The sequence below is a fragment of the Acromyrmex echinatior genome, chromosome 9 (assembly GCF_024713525.1).
Source record: "Acromyrmex echinatior isolate Ae372 chromosome 9, ASM2471352v2, whole genome shotgun sequence".
Lineage (NCBI taxonomy): Eukaryota > Metazoa > Arthropoda > Insecta > Hymenoptera > Formicidae > Acromyrmex > Acromyrmex echinatior.
The window spans coordinates 10228744-10252816 of NC_141860.1; the positions used below are offsets into that span (position 1 = coordinate 10228744).

The 24073-nt window shown below is 36.9% G+C and overlaps 2 protein-coding genes across 2 annotated transcripts in view; both read right to left on the reverse strand.

Moving 5' to 3' along the window:
* Positions 1 to 24073, reverse strand: part of twin (CCR4-NOT transcription complex subunit 6-like twin) — a 292189-nt gene that overhangs the window by 7820 nt on the left and 260296 nt on the right. The window contains exons 3-7 of the mRNA XM_087409740.1: positions 17518 to 17830; positions 12875 to 13026; positions 565 to 795; positions 255 to 432; positions 25 to 164 (exon numbers count right to left, since the gene is read on the reverse strand). Coding sequence (XP_087265866.1) covers positions 25 to 164; positions 255 to 432; positions 565 to 795; positions 12875 to 13026; positions 17518 to 17816 — 1000 coding nt within the window. The 5' untranslated portion in view covers positions 17817 to 17830. The remainder of the gene's footprint in view (positions 1 to 24; positions 165 to 254; positions 433 to 564; positions 796 to 12874; positions 13027 to 17517; positions 17831 to 24073) is intronic.
* Yip1d1 (Yip1 domain-containing 1) lies at positions 924 to 2956 on the reverse strand. Its single transcript, XM_011068201.2, has 2 exons — positions 2582 to 2956; positions 924 to 2296 (listed from the first exon to the last, which is right to left on the reverse strand). Exons 1-2 carry the CDS (start codon positions 2805 to 2807, stop codon positions 1737 to 1739), a joined length of 786 nt encoding a protein of 261 aa, XP_011066503.1. The 5' UTR covers positions 2808 to 2956; the 3' UTR covers positions 924 to 1736.

Consider the following 24073-nt stretch of genomic DNA (forward strand, 5'->3'; position numbering starts at 1 on the left):
TGTGAAACATAAGACGAAACTCACCCGATGGAACATGAGGATGAGGACATCCTACCACTTTATGCTCTTTAAACCATTCTGGGCTCAATGGACCTAGGAGACCCAGCGGCACCATACTTTGTTTCGAATAGAAAATGTAATCTATTATGCCTTTAAATTCAAATCTGCAAGAGCAAAACAAACGCATTAGATATTTATGTATTATACACATTATACTTGTATAAAATATTGCGCAAAGAAATAAGTATCCTTACGTGTAGTTGGTGTAGGGCATAATGTCCTCGCTATAGGCGGATGCAAGCTTGAAAGAATGCGTGAATTCGTTGGGTTTATCGCAGCCAGAGATCTTTTGTAAACACGATTTATATGCTAAATCCTTAAAATCACGATGATCGGCCGCCACGCGTCCGGATGTAAGAAACTCGATCACACCTGCGTCAGTGATTTACTACTATTAGTTTCGTTTTTACCAGTTAACATACACATATTAGTGATCATTACAATACATAACAAAATAGATAATTTAAAGAAAAATTTAAATGAGATCATTAATACATGCGTTACCAGAATCAGGTAAAGAATTGAAGTCGCCACAAAGCAACAGTTGAACGTTGGAAGAATCAGGCTTGTGGCCGGGTCTGAAAGACTGGCCAGCTTGGTCCAAAATGGAACGTAATTCATTGCTTAGCATCATCGTCTGTATTAGTTTTACATCGCAGAACTCGGGATCCCAATGAATGTGCGCCGTACAAACTAAAATTGGTTGTTGCACCTGTGCCGGGTCAGATGGAACACCTACAAAAAAAAAAGATCAAGTGAGCGCATTCAGACGATCGTACCATTTTCTAGGAGTCTAAACTTTTCAAGTAGAAATTTAAGAGGAAAAAGAACTGACAGGAAAATAAAAAAAACAACAATTCATATTGTATTTGGATAATTTTATTTGCAATAATATTTAGAATAACATTACAAAAATATATTGTGCTATCAGCGTAATTCATTACAGAATCTTATTGATATATCGAAAAATCAAATATTTTTGATCTTGAATGTGATTTTGATATTGAATGATTATTAATTCTTATGACTATACTGCTTTTAATTTATTTTAAAGTTATTTAAGTGTTATGCAGCCAGATTATTTATTATTACAAATTTTTACATGTATATTGAGAAATACATTTTTAATCAAGAGCAACTTAAAATAAATCCTAACTATAAAAATTAAAATTTTTAAGTGGAAATATATATACAAAAAATTGTATTTTTAAAAATGAAGAAATATCGACTTCGTAAATTATTTAGTGTTTAATAATACCGTACAACTAAATTAGATTTACAGTCTACATGCTAACAATATTTGATAAGGACAACACAAATTAATATCACAAACTTTATTTAGAAATAGTAACAAATGGCTTAATCTAATAATTTTAGCACTAAATATAATATATGCTCACATGTTACTCTTAAAATAAGCGTATGTGACAAAATATGCTTATTAAAATAATCTAGAAAATTATTAAAGATGCCAGAAAACTAATTAACTGTATATTATTCTATAGCATTATTGATAATATAGATTATCATGTTACTAAATGTGCAAAAAAATATAAATATTGCTTCATCGTATATAATCGTTGGCACTAATATGTGTGAAAACAAAAAATTCTTGTTTAGATCTGAGAAATTTGTTTGATCAAGGATAAAAGTTATATACATATTCGATCCCTTCCTCAAAATATAATTATCAATGTAAATACGCCATAAAGAAGTAGACACGGATAAGCTATAAGAAGTTTCTGGTCTTCTTCTCCCGACATAGTGGAAAAAAGTCTAGAAGCAGAAAGTGATGCCCAAGCAACAGCCAGAATTGCGAGAATCAATCCCATCGGGCCTCGCAATGTAGTGAAAACACCAAAGCCTGCCAAAACGACCACGGGCAACAAACAATATCCTAGTACAGACGCAACAGATAACATGGTGATGTTACTGCTGTTACTCATTAGAGATTGTAGAATATACATGAGTATACAGGAAGTCATGGCCAATCCATATACATAGCCAAAGTGTGCCTTTGAACCAGCTAACAGAAGAAATGCTGCAAGGACTAAGCAAAATACCACAGGTCCCGCCAAATCTGAATCTTGCAGCAAATAACTTGCGTCATCGATCTGTCCCTTCCTATGAAAGGGATTCAACACAGCCAAAGTCTTTTGTATTATCCGATCAGGATCAATACCGAGCTCTTCCAGCAGAGGTGGCTCATCTTCTTCCTCTCCGAAACCAGTGGTGCCTGAAAGAATATCATGAATGTTCTTCAAGGTTTCTCATACAACAACTAACATCTCAATTCTCGAGCGGATGTCTTGATACATCAAATATAACGCTGTTCGTTCTGATTGGATGATAACGAATTTTCATAAATGTCCTTTAAATTATATTCAGGCGATTTCCATGTCGTAAACTATTTACTTTCCAATTTATGAATATGTCATATGCCACGTACGCGTTGATATTAATTCTGTCAGCTCGAGAATTAAGATGATTGCGGGCGCGCCGTTTCAATCTCTTTCTTTACCTTTCGCATAATCGTCTTGCGTGAACAAATCACCACCGTAGGGACTCTGTGTAGGATCCAGGAAACTCTTTTGCCCGTACGAATAATCGCCGGGCATCTGCTCGTATGTTTGAAATTCAAATTGTTGGTTAGGTTGCCCAAAACCGGACGCATCAAAGTTAAACTGGCCCTGTGGCATCGGTGGCGGGGCCCAATAATTGTTATCCTGACCGGTATATCCGGACATCCTGACGTCGTAATCGTACTTCTGCTTCTTCTTCAATAAATCCTGTTTTTTCTGAACTTGAGTGACTCGAAATAACACATCGATCTGTGTGTGGTAGTTTCAGGTTAGGTTGGATTATTAATGATCCAATCATCCAACCAATAGCTATTGCGAAGTAGCATCGATATAACAGCACGTTTCTTTAGCGACGTTAGATAAATAATAGTTTGCTTTTAAATAATTTGTGAAGAAATGTTTCTATAAAAAAATGTGCTATTATCTCTGCTTGAATAAATAAATACATGTATAATATATGACTACTTAAACAACTGTTATTTCAGCATTTATAAATATAGAAACTTATCCGTTTCTATGGCCCTAATGTTTCTATATTTGTATTAAACACATATTTTTAAGTCAATTTGTATGCCAGTTTTAATATGTACCAGTGCATATCAGATGCATCCAATCGAATTTGCTAGAACATATTCCTTTTGTCGATATTTGATTAACCAATATTTTTCTGTCAAGTTGAAAAATAATTTTTCTTCTTTTCTAAGAAATTTAATTTTTGAAATTATGTCACTTTGAAGCAAAGATTTCTTTTCTTTCTATAATCTATTTCTTTTTGCATCTTTGTTTTCCTATTTGTATTTTTTGTTTTTTTTTCTTTTTTGTGATGATTTTTCATATATAGTTCAACAATAATTTAATTATGTATTCAAATATAATTAAAAGAACTTCACACATACATACACATACACAAAAGAACTTCATGTACGTGAAATTGCGGAAGCTCATCGTCTTTCACAGCTCGATTCACAATCTCTCCCTTCGTTATTAATTGCAAGGGTGATTAAGGTGAAACGAAGCGAGTATGTGCTTCAATATCAAGTTATCAGTACACAATTAGAACATTCATCAGTGTTAAGAGAGTGTAAATCCCGAATCTTCCGTTCGGAGAGCCAGCTCAGCTCGGCTCTCAAGTCTGTAATAAGGTTCGTAAATTAGCACTGCTGATACTCTCCCGTTGCGCAATTACAGCAGATTAATGCCGTATTTATTTTCCGGTACCGATAAATTCCCTCACCGGTTAGCCGACTGGAAATCGTCGGACTACAAAACACTTTGCCGCAACAAGTACGCGCGTTAGAGTTACATAGAGTGTTCCATAAACAAAGGAATGGGTTGATTTTTTTTTTCAAACCCTTCTCAGAGTCCGTATTTAAAAAAAAAAATGACAATGATGAATGATGAAGAACCTTTCAATACCGCGACACGTAATTTCCGTTTTTTGAAAGCATGAATTTACGTGACTCTGGAAATAAATTCTTCAAAAATAAAGTCTTCGCGATAAAGTCGATAGTTCGAAGTAAAAAGCTCCACGATTTCAGGGATCCTATAATTCCTGTATAGGATCGTTCCTTCGCCCCCGAGCAGATTGATATCTCGCGATTCAACCTTTACGGTATATTAACTTACTCGTGACTTAAGTAATTCCCGGCACGTGGTAGGAAGTCAAGTTGTTTGCGATAAAGGAGATGCTAACGGTACGATCCTGAGATGGTCATTCGAAATTAACGCCTGAGTGCGTCCATTACCGGAAATCAGTGTGTTAACCCGTGTTACTGACCTTCTCAATCGATTAATCATTCCGTGAAATGATTTCTCATCGCTTTCGATGATAGTTGGAAAAGAAAAGAATTTAATACTAAGCTAATTTATCCCTTAATCAGCATAATTATTCAAGTCATTGCGAGTAAAATTACCACGAATCTAAATTTTAGAGAATGTATTAAAAGAGAATGTATAAAAGCGAAAAATAAATCTTTTTTTAAAAAAAAAGATAGTTTTAAAAAATTGGAGAATTAATTTGTTTATTGTGTCGGATTAGGTCATAAATTAGATATTTTATTTAAACAATATAAGTATAATAGAGAACGCTTAGAATCGATCAAACTTACACGTTTCGAATAATATATTATTCTTAGTTCATGAATTTAATTTATCTCAAATGGGACTGTACACAGTCAATCTGAGATACTCTAATCATTGATTGTATTTAAATGTCCGAACGTTTCGACGCACAGTCACATTTGAGATAAATTAAATTCGTGAACCAAGAATATTATATTATTTGAAACAATTAACTTTGACCGATCCTAGGCGCTCTCTACTATATTTATATTGTTACATTAACTCGATATTTTATTTAAACTTTTCGCGATATAATTTTTAATCTAATCACGATATTTTATGGGAACTTTTTAATATAACTTTCAAATTCCTCGAGCAATCGACTTTAATGCAAAAATCATGATCGTCCCTGAGGATTGAACAACTCTTAAAGTTCTTCTTCATTGCTTTTCGAGTCCGTGGCGATTCTCCTCTGGGATTATCGGATGTAAAAATCGTTATTTAATACCCCCGTGTGAACTCTAAAAGGGGAGAGGATACTGTCCTCAAACACAATATCGTAAATCCACCATTTAATTGCACCCGCGAGGATCCGCTATCAGGGGGCCTTATTTAAAACAGCTGTTTCGCCTTGCGTTTCTAATCTTTTGCACTACATTCTTTCATAAACAATATCCCTCAAGAATCACCTTGCTCTACAAGAAGACAGCCGATTTTCCGTAGAAAAAGAAAATTACATTTTGGAAGAGTTTTGATTATATAAATTTAAAACTATATTACATTTTATCGCTTATCTATTTAAATTTTTATTGTATAAAATAATAGATGAATATTGTTCAAATTGATTGCTTATGTTAACACTTTTTACAGCAACGTCATCAATGTTCAAGTGTTCTGCCTAATTATTTTGATAGTCCAACGAAATTATTTTCGGATTTGTATCTAGCTAAGTTTTTAGATATTTTAACAACATCGTTCTTTCTGTACATATATTTCTGAATTATGGCCAACAGAATTGTTTACTCCAAGTTCATTGCGAGAACATTACTATCCGATTTCATGTTGCGTAACACGATGAGATTAGAGAACCGGTGCGGCTGCTCGCCATCGGCAATACGGATATTCCGGAGCGTAAATCAAGCCAGATTAGAATAGAGGGTTAAGGTATGCCTTCGATAGCGATTGTACGACAATCGAACCCGCGAACCCGCAGTCGCCAGGTCGAGCCGGGGGCCGTCTCGTAAATTACTGAAGGAATCAATATCGATTCTCCCCCTCTGCCACCGAATATCCTCTGGAGAGAAGCTTTTGTACAAGGAACTCTGCAATTCTGTGAACTGGCTTTTACGAAGGATCACAATCCGAAGCTAATTTCGAAGCGTTTCGAAACTCCGAAGTGACAGTAAAAAAAATTATATTGATATTTGATATTTTTAATAATAATAAATAGAAGTTTACTTCGATTTCTGGTAAAATATAAAAAAACACATAATTAATAAGATAAAAAAAAACATATAATATTAGTTATATAAAAATTAATATTATTAAAAATATATTGTTATTAATATTAATATATTTATATTGTAAATTAATGAAGATAATTATTATATTGTCAGTAGAAACTGAGCGTTTAAATATTTTTCTTGTGTTTGATGTAAAAAAGAGAAAAGAATATACAGAAACAATTGTAATGTGAGAAATTCGAAGAAATGACAGTTGATTGCAGAATGTTTAAAATAATTAAATGCCAATGTATGTCATTAAAACAGATTCGTTTTTATAATTGTGCATTGACTTGCACCGTGCCACATCATTTTAGAGCGCATACTTCTCGCTCTCTTTTCTCTCTCATTTCTTGCTTTGCATAGACATTCATACGAAGAATGATGCGTCCGGTATTAAAGCGCTCTCGTGAATGATTACGAGCGTCATTCCGCGAGGAGTTCGCTTCGTCTTTGCGAACATTGCTCAAGAATCACCTATCCAATTAGACCGTTCTGATGTGTTTAATGAGACACTCGGTATCGATACGTCAACTCTCCGACGAATCCACAGGACGTTTCAAAACACACTGAAGATGTGATTCCTCGAAAGTATCGATGAAACGCAAGATGGAATGTCATTGTAGATTAAAAAAGGAATTAATTGAAGAGAGAAACATTCATGGATATCTTTGAAAGGATAGATTTTAAATGTTATCGTGAAAATTTTAATGCAAATCAATGATAAGATTTTATGTACGCAATATTCTCACACATTACTGATAGAAATCCTACTTCATTATTATTATTCTAAAAATAGTGAATAATAATATCTACGTATGTATAAATAAAGTGATATGCTGTACTAATAAATAATATCAAATAAAAATTAAGCAACTTAAATAAATTAAATAAATATCGGTTATATTATTCTACTATTATATTATTTATTTATTATTGGTATTAATAAAATATACCTACATCGTTCAGAAGTTCAAGCGAATAAACTTGCATATATACATTTGCGATTTTCATGTATCTTACAAAAATTAAGTTAAAAATGACTTTTAAATAATTTTAAAAAATTTTATGCTAAACTTATGCGAAAGCATTCTAACAAATACTGTTTTCTTCTTTCTTCCTTTAAACTCTTTTCCAAGTTAAAAACATTGCTCAAATATGAAAATGAGTTTTTACACAAAAATTCAATATTCTGCGAAAAATCACTGCTAATTTAAAATAAAATTATTTTATGACTTAAAAACTTACTTTAGAATATTTTTTCCTTAATTCTTGTCACAACGCTTTAAAGCCAAATAAAAATATTGATAAAAGTTTTAATTTTCAATATGTAATTTAGGAACAAAAAATAGCTCTGCCTTTCCTCTTCAAAATGCATTTATAAAACCTTCTCTGCGATCTTCTTTTTCGCCGAGATATTTAACTTTTCGTAAGATGCGAAAAAATGGCCAATGTTTCCGAATTTATAAATGGTAATGTATGAGTATATGAAACAGTCTGTAGGAGGATAGGTTGCCTCAAGTTACGTTGAAAAATAGAAAAACCACGCACTTACTTATCATGCATGCATACGTGCATAGTTACGGACTTTTCAGTGTACGGCGGCTCAATATATCTGTGAAAAATCGAGCGGAGTGACACACGTGAAGGAACACACGTTTCCGAGATACTCGTTCGAGATAGGATTGGCGTCTCTGCAATATGTGCGTATTATAAAGCCTATACGAGAGTCTGCTCGCGAGTTCTGCTTCGCCTCGGGCGGAGGATGCTGAACGTGCTCCCGAAGCGAACGCGCTCCTCTTCTCACGGGACACGTTGCGTTCGAGCGCGATTAATTAAGCGACAAGCTGTCCCATGTGTAACGGACGACGTGTGGGGTGGGGCTCTCTCGTGGTTACTCGTTCACTCGCGAATTCAATTACCCGACGATTTATCTGCCGATAGCGGACGAGGTCGTGGAAATACGAATCATCCGTGTAACGTTACACGACACAGACGCACGAACACGTTTCAAACGAGGGTGTCTTTTCATACTAGAAAAAAAGTCCTAACTTGTCTTCTTAACAATTTTGAGTCACAAGTCATTCAGGAATGTGTATGTATATATACATTGTTAATTTAAATTATACTCAGAATTTGAATTATTTTGAATCATTTCTGTAGATCGTTCCAATATATTGTTAATTTGACTAAAACAATATGGAGTAGAATAATTTAACTTGAGAAAATGTTTTAAATCCGATTCAAATTTAGTACATTATTTACGAAGTGTATACGTTAACATGGACGTTATTTACTTTTAAACTGTAAAAATGGAGATTGATTTAAATATATTTTTACAAACATAGAAGTTAAAGATAATAAAATATTATTTAACCCAGGGATTTGATTACTATTGTTCTTTTGAACAGTGTATGAAAAAAAAATTCGATTTTCTGATCATCCTCTAATCAAAGCAATAATATTTTAAGAGATGTTATAATAATAAATTTTTTTTATTAAATACAATAATTAATAAAGATGCAGAATAATGCATCTATATACCTAAATATAAGCAATGAGAACAGATATTAATTATCGCAGACAAAAAAGGCAAAATTACAGTTAAATGCTGATTTAATAATTCGTCTTAACTGTTCCATATCCGGCATTACAGAAATTTCTCAGTAAGGAAACTTCCTTGAAGTTTCCTTGATGATGTTTTATCTTAACTCGATTCGAATAACATTTATATCACGCTTTTAGAAGCGTAACTGCTTTAATTTTCCAGACGTAATCGCGCAGCAGTTGATTATTCCACGAATAATTAAACTTCCTTCTCCTTTTCTTTTTCTCGTGTTTTCTCACGCACCTCCGAGAAATTCGATACTTCGTATCGCCTCGTCGTATCCAAATGCATTCCGTTCGCCGGACGGTTGCTATATCCTCGGCACGAGGAGGAATAATCCCGTGGGATCTGAACGAGTTCGTCGGTGTTTTAAGCTGGTGAAAACTTTCATCCGGTTAACCGCCCGTAAAGCCAGCGCTTTGCTTTTCTATCCTCGAGAAAAAAGGATGAACGTAAACTTTTAAAGAACATTCAGCTGTGATTTCAAAGTAAACAATGCAAAAGCGAAGCACAGTTACAATAACTATGATACTTAATTGAAAGGTTTATTCAATTAAAATTTTGACATCACTCGCATTTGATATAATAAAGATCTGTCCAAAATTTAGCTCATATTATGCTCCCTCTTGATTTTATTAAAGTAAAAATTTAGCTAGATATAGATCTGAAAATAATTTTGTTTGAAACCTCAAAATAATGTAAGACGATCAAATTGGTTGCTAAAAGGTCAACACTTTTTGCAGCATTATTCATTATGCTTGAAATGTTTGTGTCCTGTAACTAATTACTTTAATAATCCAATAAAGTTATTTTCAGATCTGTATCTAATTAATTTTTAGACACTGCAGCAAAATCATTCTTTCCATATAGAAAACTAAAAAGGATAGACGCTGAACAAAGTTCTAACATCTATTCTTTTCTCTCGCTCAATAAGACGATAGAGAGGAGGAAGTGTTTAATTCGAGTTCTAAATTTTGGACAGGCCTGATATAATATATATGATTACATCGCGAAACTGTATAACGTATAAAATTCAGGAAGGAACGGTACGATGTCTTTATACTTTATAGCGGTTACGTTATCGGTTGGAGAACCGAGGACGCTATCGGAGACTCAGAGAAGACGTTCCTCGTGCGCGGCGAATGATTAACGTTTCTCCGACATCGCCTTTAAATTTCTGCGCGCGGAAAAGAATCTGGTGAATAAACGATCCGCTCACTTGCTCCTCTCATATCTTTGAACGGCGGCACATCGTTCATCGTGCCGGCAGCTGATATCGGACTATTAGTACTGCCGATGGTACCACTATTAATCCGAGCGATGGAGACTCGCGTATCCCGGAGATGTTCCCTCTCAAGGAACGGGCGATCCTTTTTCAACAGCCGAGCCGAGAGGCTATCAGCTCGGTCCCACATAAGGCTTGGGACGTGTCTCGAGTTTGCTCGTATTCGAACGTGAGGGATCATTAATCGCGCCCCACTGACATGGTTACATGGATTTTAGCTCTTCGATCGAGATCTAATCTCGATATCCTTTCTCGACACGGGCGCATCTATCTCCGCGAGGAAACGACCGGCGAATGTCCTCTTATCGCGTGCATTAAGCGCTCCTTGAATTTTTTCCAATTATATATCATATATTCTGTTAAAATTTACTGAAAATATCGTTGATATAAAACCGATATATTTTCCACGGGATTAATAATAACAACACAGGCCTGCGAAATCGAGGGTTAGAAGATGTTTGAGCAGTAGGAGTGGTTTTCTATGTAATTTTATACGCTGAATCCAAATTGCTGAAATCAGACTGCGCAATTGGCCTAACACATCAGATTTTTGAAATATTTGAAGTTCAAGTGTTTTAATTAGTCACGGGGTAACAATTACGATTGCAACATCGTTGCCTAGCGGAGTGGAGACAAGGCAGAGCGTTCTGGGAGTTGGTTAAATATCAGAATTACAGAAATACGCTGAGAGCATTGAGATTCATCGAGAGAATGATGAATGTACGGTTATATTTGACTTAGGCTGTTTGTTCATCTAAACGCTGGCAGTCTGGTTCAATTTACGACGTGTTCTGATTATTCACGATTACTCAATTGGCCAAGTCTTAAACATGTGTGTATAGAGAAGCTGAGCAACGGCATCAAAGCGAGAAATGCACGGTGCGAATGTAACGCGAATATTCGGGGAAGTTCAGCGAACTTCTGTGAGTCATGCCGGATAGGATTAATCTTATTTACGCAGAAATTCTCTGGGAACGATGAAGATCGGGGATTCCCTAATTTTCGAGTATATCGAAGAACCAGTGACTATTACGAATGAACATTTTTTGTGAATATATCCGCAAAAATATTTATACTCGCGCATTTCCTAAGTGCCGAAAATTAAAAATGTTCAATCTGCTCGTGTATCTAACGAGTAAAAAGTTTTCAGTGAGAGTTTTTAATGAGATGTTTAACGAACGATCACTCGCGATAACGAGCGTCTTTTAAGTTGCGTTAAGAAATTTTTAATTTCATACGTTTATAAAAATCTTTACTTGTAACGGTCGAGGAATTTTCTCAGAGTTATTTCGATATCTACAATCGTACACGTGCGTATAAATTAGAAATATTACGAGACGATTTGATAATCCGACGTTCGCTGCAGCGGTCTATCTCAAAGTAATAACTTGCGATATACAAGAAGCTAACCAGGTGTTAACCGCAGCGCAGGAAGCGCGCAGGAGGTTGCGAGGAGTCGCTGGTCTCGCAGACGCGATCGATTATCCTCCTATGCCAGAGAGCGAGAAGAGTCTGTCGCTTTTTCCCAGCCGGTCGTTGCGCCCGGTATGGATTAATGTAACGTAGGTAATGGCTCATTAACGAGAGCACGTTCCGACGCGTCCGAGTGAGCCGTAAGAGCCGCTCTCGACCTTTGGGCTGCTATATAAATCTCGGACCTGGTTTGCTCGCGCATTCCGCGATACGTCGCTTATACAGGGTGTTCCGGGTTTATTGCTCTCTCCGATAAGTTCAAACCCAATTTTGAAGACATTCGATCGAATGACACCTCTATGGACCCTTAAGTCTCTATTTCGTAACTTTTAATGACACGCTAAAAAAAAAAGATTGCTGCAACAATTTTGGCAAAATAAATACAGCTTTAAAATTTAGCAACACCAAGATTTCTGATTAAATTAAAATTGTAAAACTGTATCAACGGTTTGATACTTTTGTCGAGAAAAAAATCGACTGTAGCTCAAATCAGTTGGCAGAAGCATGGTATTATCGGCTCACCCTGTGCACATACACTGGATCGGGGTATCGTGCTCGATTTGCTCGCTTCAATCATCGAACGCGCGTACTTCCTCGAGCCGCGGGAAAAACGTGGACTTCTGTATATTGCACGTCCGGTAGTAGCAGCTTCATCGGGAGACCGGCGCGTTAATTACTTTCGTGTTTCAGGGTGTGCAAACACGCAGCTGGATACGCGCTATTCACCCTGGATGTGTGCAAAACGAGCAGACGCTTCAGTTAGCATCGAAACTACGTTCTCCGCCTTCCTTTTACTTCCGCGGATGGTTCACGTTATCTTACCCTCTTGCGCGTTTCGAGATTATTTCTAGATAATGCTGATAACGCTGAAATATCCAAATGGATACGTTATTCATGCTCATAGCCATGTGGGTATAATAATATATAGATTTACGTTTTAAAAGCTACACGAATACTCATTAGACCGAATCGAGTTTTCCTCTCTAAAAAAAACAAATTTGATATCACGGCGTTTTTTTAAACGTAAAACTTATTTTATATTCTCTATATTTTGTATAGCTCACATATTGTTTATATAACCAAAAGCAGTTTCGAACAGCCAAGGTTATGCATTTGTATAAACCGAGAATATTGAGCATCCAAATTCGAATCGCAGACTGGATACGATATTTGACTCGCTGTAAATATCACACACTTCTAATACTACTATCTACTTATTTACATTCTGCGAAATACGATATTGAGAAGAAATATTCATCTCGTTTAGATGAATACTTAAATTTAGAAATATCGATGTACTCACCGTTATCCCAAGCGGCTTCCTTAGTCCTAAGTAATGCAGCCAATCCAATGTTGTCTTTTGGCATAACACGATTTAACATGTTGTCTGAACCCTCCGCGTTTGCCATCGCCAATTGATTGAATTCAACTAAATGCTCCTTTATCAAAGAAAATCTGCAAAAGAAAACGAAAAGAACAGATGTAAAAAAAAAAAAAAATACAATATTGGGCACATACATTTCGATATACAATATTTTGTATAAAATTAAATTTGTTCGATAGAAAATAAACTATATTCAAGAGCCGAATCGAAAAATATCAGCAGATCAAACAGAAGAGATAATTCGGGGTTAAAAGTTCGAATCGTCTTTTCTATCGTCGCATCGAAGACTGCAGTGTCGATTGGCATTGCGAGTCGATGGGGAAAGGAATTCCTGGGTCTTCTTCAATCGGTCGTCCAAGTCCGGGTAAATGACCGATGGGACTCAATTTTGTCTCGTGAAAACGTAGAACTTGACGCTTGCAATACGATGGGACGCAACATCACCGTCCTCGGTGTAAAGCGATTTTCGTCACAAGACCAGAGGACTCGTGAAGGAAGCGTACCACGTACGCGATGTAGAATACCCGGACTTCTTTTTCTTTCTCCCTCTCCTGACCACCCTGCAGTACAATATGTAAGGCACGTATGCTTGAGAAATATATTCTTCTCCGAAGACCTATTATATGAACTATTATTCCCCTCTGCCCGCGGCGAGCTTCTCTTCGCTCGTAAACAAGATTGAATCAACGTCATCTGCAATGTCGCTCAAGAGAGCAGAAAGAGGATTTGTGTGGTAAGGACTGGCCAAAAATAAGAAACAGGGTTGACGGCGGAAATCCCAAATACGTAATTGACTTTTCTCCGCTGTCTAAAACAGCTCTCTGACTCGGTCTCGATTGTTTATTGAAATTGAAAAAACGTCATTTTAATACAAAGATCACGAAGAGTTAAATAAAAATGTATAATTGTATAATTAAAACTTACATTATAATTTATAAAATACATATAATATAATTATATTTATAATAGACGAGAGAGAGAGAGAGAGAGAGAGAGAGAGAGAGAGAGAGAAAACGATTTTGTTGAAGCTACATATAAATCTGAAAATAATTTTATTTGACTATTAAAATAACTGTACAGGACACTCAAACTGCTGGTTTGTTAGAATATTGTTAAAACTTTTTGTAGCATTGTCATTAACGTTTAAGTGTTCTGCACAATTATTTTGTTGATTTGATTTCAACAAACTTATTCTCAGATCTATATTTAGTTAAATTTTTAGATACTCCAAAATCATTCTTTTCGTATAATTATAATTGCCTATATGTAGTTGATTGACTATGACTTTTCTTTCACAATTTTAAAATGAAATTAGCGCGCTAAAAAAGTGTATCGTTTAATAGTTTGCAGAATTTTACTAGTTGTTACTGCGCGAAGCAAGTTTCCTGTTTCTCTTTTCGTCTGACCTTTTTTTTTTTTAAACAGCACTTCGACATCTCGCCGTATAACTTACGACGAGGCAATAAAGCTGGGAATGATCGAGGGGTGAGAGTCGAAGACGGAAATTGAACGCGAGTTGAACTTTACGCTCATCGCGTGAACGCTGATTTGGTTCGGTCGATTTAGTCGCGTTGTGCAGCCGGATTGAAATCGACGGCCACGTCTTTGCAAGCCGTAAAACCGTAAGCTCCTCTTTTTTCTTTTTCTTTTTCACCTTCGACCGGTCAAGTACAATGAGATGGAAAAGAGAAGGAGATAAAACGAAGAGAAAGTTCCATGCGAACTGCACAGCAGTCTCCTCGTCACAGTAGTACGAATCGTTTTTAGTCAGACGAACGCGGTGATTGCTATTCGATCACGAATTTCGATGTACATAGCATTCGTGATTCTCTGCTTCACGTCAAATTACACAAAGTATCTTTAAATAATAATGTCTCATAATAAAATAAAATATTTTAAGAAAATACACTTTTATTCGAGATACTTTTATTCAAGTTTCGTTGAATAATTTTACTAATTAAACTACAAAACTTTTGTTTTGATATTGTCGAGTTACTTTCGGTTTCGACGTCTTAATAAAATAAAATATCTTTAAAAAGAGACACTTTTATTTAAGTTTCGTTGAATAATTTTACTAATTAAAATATGAAACTTTTACGCCCATATTTTCTAGTTTACGAGCTTCTCCTAAATCAACTGACGTTTAATACTGCAAACGATGCGGTTAGTTGAAACGACTTGAATGCAGAACATTTAAGGGATGGGATCAAGGGAGGACACGTTTGCCGCCGTTGACCTTAATATTGTCACGTAGAGAGACATTTACTTCATCTATTTACGATGTTGTATTATAAAGGGAACTGTTATGCACGACGCATGCATACCGGCGCATTAATCGCGTCTCGATAGCTCTGGGGTCGGCATTACAAATGTAATATCGTGGAGACCTTCCAATATGCCGCGAGATATTTTGAAAATAAACATTAATCGAAATAGATATCTCGGGCAGAAGAGCGGCCGGGCGCAATGATTAATGCGTCATAGACAATGTGCACGTGCAGCTGGGACGCTCTCGGTTAGTGGCCATTGCGAAGGCAATTTGTGCGTATCGATGCAGTAACACGCGCGACGATATCGAAATCAGGTTCATTGAAATCGGAAATGTGTCGCGTCTGTGCACGACGTGCAGGAGGAAATGAGCACGAAATTGTCTTGCACAGATTTTCTTCGCTTTTCCGCGAAAAGAAATTATTCAAATAATTGTCTGAGAAAATTTTTTTTTTTTAGAATATCCGGTAGTTTTAGAATCGTCCTTAAAATCTTAGCAGCGTTATTTTACATTTAAATTTCGAGCTAACCAAATTTTTCTTTTATTTGCGCTTTCCCAGTCAACATCAACTAGCAATAACATAACATTAGTGTTATACTGTTATACTTACAATATAAGTGTAAAATATAACATATGATTACATAACATTACTTTGTTTAAAATGTAAATTATAACAATGTTATGTTCCTGTTACTTTATGATTACTGGATATTTAATATCGTTCATTTTTTCTGACTATTATTATTATTATTATTATTATTATTATTATTATTGTTATTATTGTTATCGTTACTGTTATTTCGCTCTTGGGAGTTTATTTTGAAGATATTGTTCCATTTCTCTCGAGCACGAATATTATTTTCGTCATGGAGGGGATCCATCGATTTCCGGTTAATTTGTTCGTCGAATACGAGAAAATGTTCGTTCGCGAAAGCGTCGCGTTCGCTTTTCTATTAAACACAGACGGCGATTTACGACGCGGCGTTACTATCTGACGCGATATTGGATTACATGACGTTATTACACGCCAGACACGCGCGCGACGCTTTGTTAAATTACGAGCGGATGCATCTTTCATCCCGTTCGGAATTAAATGTCGCGCTTTGGAAGGCCTCCGTTGTTTTCAGTATCGAAGCGTTGAGAGATAAGCGGCTCTATAATTGATTCCGCAAAGGCGGTAACGATAATCTTTGACAAAATAATTGAATATCGAATATGTGGGATCTTGTGAAAACGGTAACATCGAATAATTAAAAAAAAAAATTGTTTCATCATTGGCTTTTACATCAAAGCAATCGAAGCGTTTGCGTACCAAGTATTTCATATTCAAATTATCGCTTGTCATTTGTATTTCCTTAAAAATAAAATTTAAATGCAGAGATAAATTAAACGCGCTGATATAATATATGATAAAAGGCAAAATTATAAATTGGAGTAATAAACTGTTTCAAAAATCAATCGACTATTAACATTTTACTGCTTTACTTTTGCCGTAATTTATTTACGCGTTGTGATGTTATCGATTTGATCTTTTGAGAAATTTCACGGTGCATTTACTTGCGAAGCATTCGATTGCACGTGATCGATAACTGTATTACATTGAACAACGTTTTCTACTGCACCGTCCTACGTTTATTAATTAAATTACCACGCCTCTTAATAAATCGAAGGATCGCCGGAGCGTCTAGACTATCGATAATCATTTTTTCTTTTTCTCCAGTGAGCCAATTAGAACGCTCAGCGTGACAAGAAAATATGTAAAGGGAAATGACAAATTAACGTGATGTCCTCTTACATTGTAGGACTGTAAGTAATAAAAAAATTCCCTCATGTGTAATGACTTTCAATTGTCTGTAAATTAAATCGATTGTTCGAACAATTATCTGCTAATATTACAGACATTTGTTCGTTAATATTATAATACTATACACCTTTATATTTCTTTTTATAAAAATATAGAAAATTAGGAAGTTTATCGTACAAGAGGAAAGTTTGTTAGAAATATAACTGAAGAAAAATAAAACACAGGAATAAATATTTCTATCTTTATATGGCAGATTTTGCGATACGTTTATTCTCGGCACGTTGAACTTTCTGTCTGACTTCGACGCGGGGAAAAGCTAACGCGATAAATCATAAATTTTTCGTTTAATATAAATATCAATCTGTTTGAAGTGACGCTTATGACTGCGTTTTATCGCAACCCATACTAACAGTATCCGCCGTTTTCGTCGGTCACGTAACGCATTATCGTCGCAGACACGAATCGAGAGATACAGGGGAATGCACTTACTTGGCGGTCCTGTAAAAAATTGCGCAGCCGTCGACGTACTTGCGATCGTTCTCCGCCATCGTCTTCGCGCGGGACTTGGGTGAGAATATGCCGTCGTAACCGTCATGCTTGAGCTCCGGCAGGAAGAAGTTGTAGAATTGGTCCGTCTCGACCTCCTGCAGGCTGATGATATCCGCGGCGTAGTGCCGTATCTCGTCGAGGATACCCTTTTTTCGGTACTCCCAGTCCAACGCCCAGCTCGGGCAATAGCCGTACATCTGCCGCGTCGCATACTTGTCGCACAGCACGTTGTAGCACATCACCGTGAATATACCTGCGACAGTTAACGAAATATATATACCCATATGCACATATATCCCTGCACATTTTTCAGACACAAATATGTAACGGTAGAAAATCCAGAGAGATCAATTGCTGACATATCTTTACCATTTGGCGGATGAAAGGATAAATTTACCGCGTGTATTTCTCCTCCCATACATCCTTCTTTTTCCACGTTCCGGAAATGTTATTCCGTTCGCTCGCATGCAGCGAATTTCGAACGACCTTCTCGAACGTCCACAGATCGTTTACATCGCGACGCAAATAATAATGGAGAGCTTTGATTTACTCCATGGATCGATACGCTCGTTTCTTTCGCGATCCTGATTCGACGGCTCCATACCTCGAGTTCGTAAGCCGTTCCATTTTCCTTGAGCTCCCTCGTCTTCCGATTCACCCTGTTTCCACGTGCCATAAATGCGATACATGTTGCACGCTCAGATACGCTCGCGCGCGCGTGGATTCTCACGGTTCGGGATAAGAGGATCAGCATAAAGCGAGCTGTCTTGCCAACGTCGCCCGGCTGTCTGCATAAATTCCCGACGTCTCTCTTCTCTCTGGCGCGCTTTACTTAGTCTCGGCGCGACTCCGCGAGTTATCCGCCGGCGCGCAATATAATACCGTGATTAGAGCAAATGCGCGAGTATGAATCGGACGCGAGCACATCGAGACGTGCCTTCCCTCGTCATCTGGCGCATTTACAGTTCGAGAAACGGCGGCTGTTTCATTTCCCCTATCTATCTCGTTCCATTTCAGATACATCTAACCTGGGAAAGCTTATGCTATCGATCCGGGTTCGTTAACAGGTCAATCTTTCCGCTCAAGGCACTAATTGCCGAATCTTCTCACTTAATATCCTAGGGGTATTGGCAGCGAGGGTGCGATCTCAGGGCGCATCGATGCCCTCGAAGAACACATCTCCCGTCGATACCCTGGAACTAATTTGAACGCAACCCAAGCGATGGACGGCCGAGCCAAGCCAGTAAATCAGCGGTTCTATTACCGCGAATGCGATCGCCGCGGTACAGAGTGGAAAAGGGAGACAGAGAAGGGAGGGAAGAGAGAGAAAGAGAGAGAGAGAGAGAGAGGTGTGTAAATAATTGAGCCGCGGTATCCGCCGCAATCCAATAACGCGTACGCGAACTCCGCTACGAGAGTGCCTCACGATATCGCAGCCGCCGACGAGGAGAGAAACGGTTAAGGTATCGGCATCTCGGATTCGCCCCAAACCGCCGTTACCAAAACACCGTTAATCATTCAGTGGAACGCGAATTCGCTCTTCGTAGCGGGAAACATTGATCTTTCGCCCCTTACTGCAAATAGTATAACGCATGACTAATTTTTTTCTTACGTTGAAACGCCTAATGAGATACGTCCATGATTATTTCTAGTTTTTGTTAGCATTAAAGCAAGATATAAAATGTAAGATAATGTAAAATGTGAGACAACATTGATTGCGTATTAGACGCAGGGCGGAGCGCTTTTAATCTTTAATTATCTGTTCCTCAGCGGACGTGGCGATATACCCAGCCGATAGGCTGATACTTTTTTTTTTTTTTTTTTAATTTGGTTTCCGCCCGATAAATACGATCGTTAACGATTCGCCGATTTGTTTCCTTCGAGCCTCGTTCGCGAGGGATTGTTAACACGACCATCTCGACGAGTCCTTCCGCCAACTAAGTCGATGATCTTAAGAGAGCATTATTCTGGTTCGATCTTGCGTGAGATACGCGTCGTTAATGGGCGCCCCGCAGTTATCCCTCCGTGATTTTTTGATGAAGACAACGACGCATACATCAGATTCGAGAGATGTGGTTTTATCGCTCGCGACAACCGTGATAAGAAAGATGATAGCTAGCTTTTATTGTAAATCTTTTTTGTTTGTTATTTTATCGGAGCTCTCGAATGTCTATAATACTAAAAAAATTTCTGAATACACTCTTTATTCTTTTTCTATCCTCAGTAAAATATTGTTCTTAGTTTTTCAAATATTTAAAATATAAAATTATCTGAAAGAGCAACAATGTAAAAAACTTTTTTTTCCTCTTTTCTTTCGTTTCATTTTTACTTTTTCCTTCAGTTATAAAGGAAATTTTCTAAATATTTAAATCTCAACATTTTATTGTAATTATAATATCGATGGAGTGTATGTCTCTTTGTATAATAGATATTTTTCTTTGTCGGAGAAATATTGTTTTAGAGAGGATTAGTTCAGTCCGAGATTTACTAGTCCAAATTGATAATAATTAAAGTTATCGAATAGTTATAGTATACATCGCTACGATCTACGATCATGTCCCTGAGGTAGCGAAACCTGATCACTTCTTGAAATACGGCGCATTTATTGGTAACTAAGTCAAACAAGCTCAAGTTTCCGACCAATATTAATTATATATATATATATTCATGCTTCTGCATCCAGCATTGCATCTGAACCGATATAATACTTGCAGTATCATCTGTTGGGATAAATGCTGTTGTGTCAAGGAAATAATGCAAATTTCGGAGATATTTCTTCGGTTTAACACTAGAACCACCGATCCCGCTAGAACTTCCAAACTAAATTAATCATTTCTTTGTTTCCGTTTAGTGAAAAATTATTATGGTATTGTTTGTATTGTTAGAATTATTTTTATTATATTCATGTATCTTCTGTATTGTATATCCAGTATATCTAATACAAAAAAGAAAAAAATTTGGAACAATTGGTGGAGGCAAAATGACACCATTCATCATGATGATTCTAATGTTAAATTATGTACGTTTCGATAAAAAGAATTTTCTAATCATGCAATTCTATAACAATTTTAATCGCCTAATTAATTCTCCGACGAATCCGACAAATAAGCATTTTATAAGTGTCTACATAAGTAAGAAAAAAGAAAAATCCATCAAAATTTCCATTAATTTCCATTTTAAAATACAACCTCTTGATAAAGGGTTCTAATTTTCGTTATCAACTCCTGGACGATAATAATGTGAATATTCAGTGGTTAGCGAAACTTGCAGTAACTAAAAGTATTTTGCGAGTGCGTGCAAGCGAACTTGCCAACACGACAAGGTGTTTCGCAAGACGTAAGTTAAAGTTTGACGATCTACTCAGGATATAGTCGGCAGCCGGTAGTCAACCTGTTAATCATTTTAATCTGCGAAGTGTTTTAGCAGCTTGACGGAATATGCTTGAAGGAACACTTCCCGAACTTCTCGACCGAGCAAGTACAAACGGATGACCTGTTGTAAATGCTACACACATTGCGGATTCACGTAAAGATAAAGGGGCATCACGGTAAGAAGAACTTTTCACAAGTCTAGGAAAGTCATCTGTGAATTATAATTTTAATATTCATGGAGAGAATTAGATATCAGCTGTCTGTTTAAATATTTGTTTAATTTGATGACACTATCCAGACAGTACTATAATAATTATATTATCAAAGGAAGATAGTTAATAAGTTATTAATAAATTATTATTAAATAAATCCATTATCACTAGTTACCAAACCTGTCATTATTTTTTTAATATTAATAGGATATCGTGACTGCGCGAATTTAGCGTACATCTAAAGAAAAAGAAAAATATTTTCATTTTTAGCTACAATAATTTATGTCGGCCCATAAATGCTACGTTGTAGAAGGCGACGGCAGTCAATGGTAGCAGTGCTCCATTCACGGACTAGGCATCCTCTTTGAGGTCAACGATGTCGCGTCAAGCAGCGACCTGCCTCAAGAGTCGCCAAACCAGTCTGCGAGAGAAGATCTGAACAGGTTACCTAATTTACACACGCCAAGCCACCGCTCGGTTCTCGCGTGCCACGTAAAGCTGGTCTCGTACCGGATGTCCCGTTCGACAAACAGCTAAGTATAGCTTAAAGAGATTTAAAATTATTAATAAATTAGTAAAAGTTCGACATGGCGTCGTATTTTCTAGCGATCGAAGTAACGTTTTAAATAGACCGAAGACTCTCTCGAATCAAGTTGCGGAAGACGTCGCGGAAGATCGTTGCGAAGTATTTTATAAAAGGCAAACGTGTCTCGTGCTGCGAGCTGAGCCGAAATTTCCGAGCGAGGATCAACTCCGCGAAGATCCCCGCGACGATAAATAACCGACTTTGCGGTGCAACAAACCCGTGCAGCTGCACGCCGAAATAGTTGGCTCGTAAATCGGTATTACCGCGAATCTCCAGTCCGCAACGGCGGGATATTTACAACATAAAAATCTGCCCGCGAGTAATTGGCCGACTGAAAGTCGAAATTCAAGAGCTCGACCCGGTTTGCGTGCCCATAGTAACCGGAGTTATTCGTAGATCGAAATACCGTGCCCGACCGACTTTGCGAATGTATAAACGCAGCGTGCCTCGCGGAAATGCAACGATATAAATCGACGGAAAGAGAGTTCTCTTCTAAACGTATATTTGAGAAAGCACACATTTCTGTGCAATCGCGAGATACGAACGTATCTTTTTTCTTATAACACTCGTATATACGCTTTACATTGCAATATATGTACGTTATGACTGCTGGAAATATATTCACAATCTGATAAAAATTTCATAGTAAATAAAATTTTAATTCACTTCATGCTATAATGTAAATTTTAATAACATTTAATAACACTATTTATTAATTAATAAAAAAAATGTATAAACAATTATAAATATAAACAAAAATTTGACTTTCACACTTTCGTGCTAGGCACTATTTTAAGCTTAATGAACGAAGCGCACGTCAGCTATATATACGCATCTCAGAGCCTTGTCCTAGAATCTAAATGAATCTCACGACTGAACGCCATTATTTCATTACTTATCGTTGTAGATCGGGATAATCGCGGTAATTAAGTAACAGGCAACGACGATGATCTTCCGGCGAGGCGAACGCGATAGTAATGGTCGGCTCCTCACACGATATTAACAGTAACAAACTCGGCACCGCTTTCTCGTTCACTCGCTCGCTCGCCCGTGTAACGTTGCATCGACGATGACGGTAATAATCGCGACAAAAGCAGCAACGGCGATGATTACCGGTGCGCCACGGCAATAACGATTTCTAATAAGAATATAATCGCGCGTGCGCAAGCAGTTACAAGCGTCGGAATGATAATGGCGCGTAATTGCTCCGTGTCCTGTAGAACCCGACCCGGCCATGTATGGGCCACTGTAATGAGTATGATTGTGAGGGTCGTCGCGAGGTGCAAGAAGTAATTTGCACGAGCCTGTCTGGCTGCCGTCAGGGTCGGCATCGCGCTAACTTCGCACGACGTGCGAAACATTCAGGATACGCCCATCCTTTCGGATAAGATAATTAATACGAGGTAACGAATCGAGAAATCGGCAAAATGAATGTTTCAATTGTCTATAAGAAAAGAACGATTTTGCTAAAGTATCTAAAAATATATTAGGTGTTGGAATTAATTCGTAGCGTTTTTAATGAAAGAATGTTATTTATTTCACATGAGCATTAAAAAATACATTAATGAAAGTACTTCCCATCACTTGTAAAACGCTACGAATTAATTCCAACACCTAATACTAGGACTGTTAAAATAATTGTGTGGGGAAACTTGAGCGTTCTACATAATTCTGGTGAGATTCAACAAAATCATTTCTAGATCTGTACCTAAAGCTTTTAAATTTTTAGATCTATATCTAGCTTTCAAATTTTTAGATACTTCAGTAAAATCGATTAGAAACAAAATAATAGAAGGAGAGAGCGTAACTTTTCAGTTTTTAACTATATGTAGCTTGAGAACCATAATTTGTATAATACGAATGTTATGAGTGACATTATTATAATGAATATATAAAAAGATTGTTATTTATTTATTTATGAATTCTCTATAAATAGTCTAAATTCAAAATAAATAGATAATATAAATATTAATTAAATCGATTAGAAACAAAATAATTCTTATATTTATAGGTGTTAGCGATCGAGTAGAATTATTCTCTAAATCAAGATGAGATATGAGAGTATCGAGTTCGCTCATTCGAAAATTAAATTCATACCGACTATGAAACGGCTCGGGTACGATTGATGCTCGGCGGAATCACACATGTTCCCCATCGTTGAAGCGAAAGGGATTCCGCGCGTTCCGGAACGCATATACGAAGATAATTCTCGTCGAGAGGTCCCGTGGCATAACGGTGATGATGGCAGCGAAGAGACCCACCACCCTGAACATGTACAGCGGAATCGCGTAATGTCCGGTCGCCGCGATAATTGCAGTGTTCTCAGT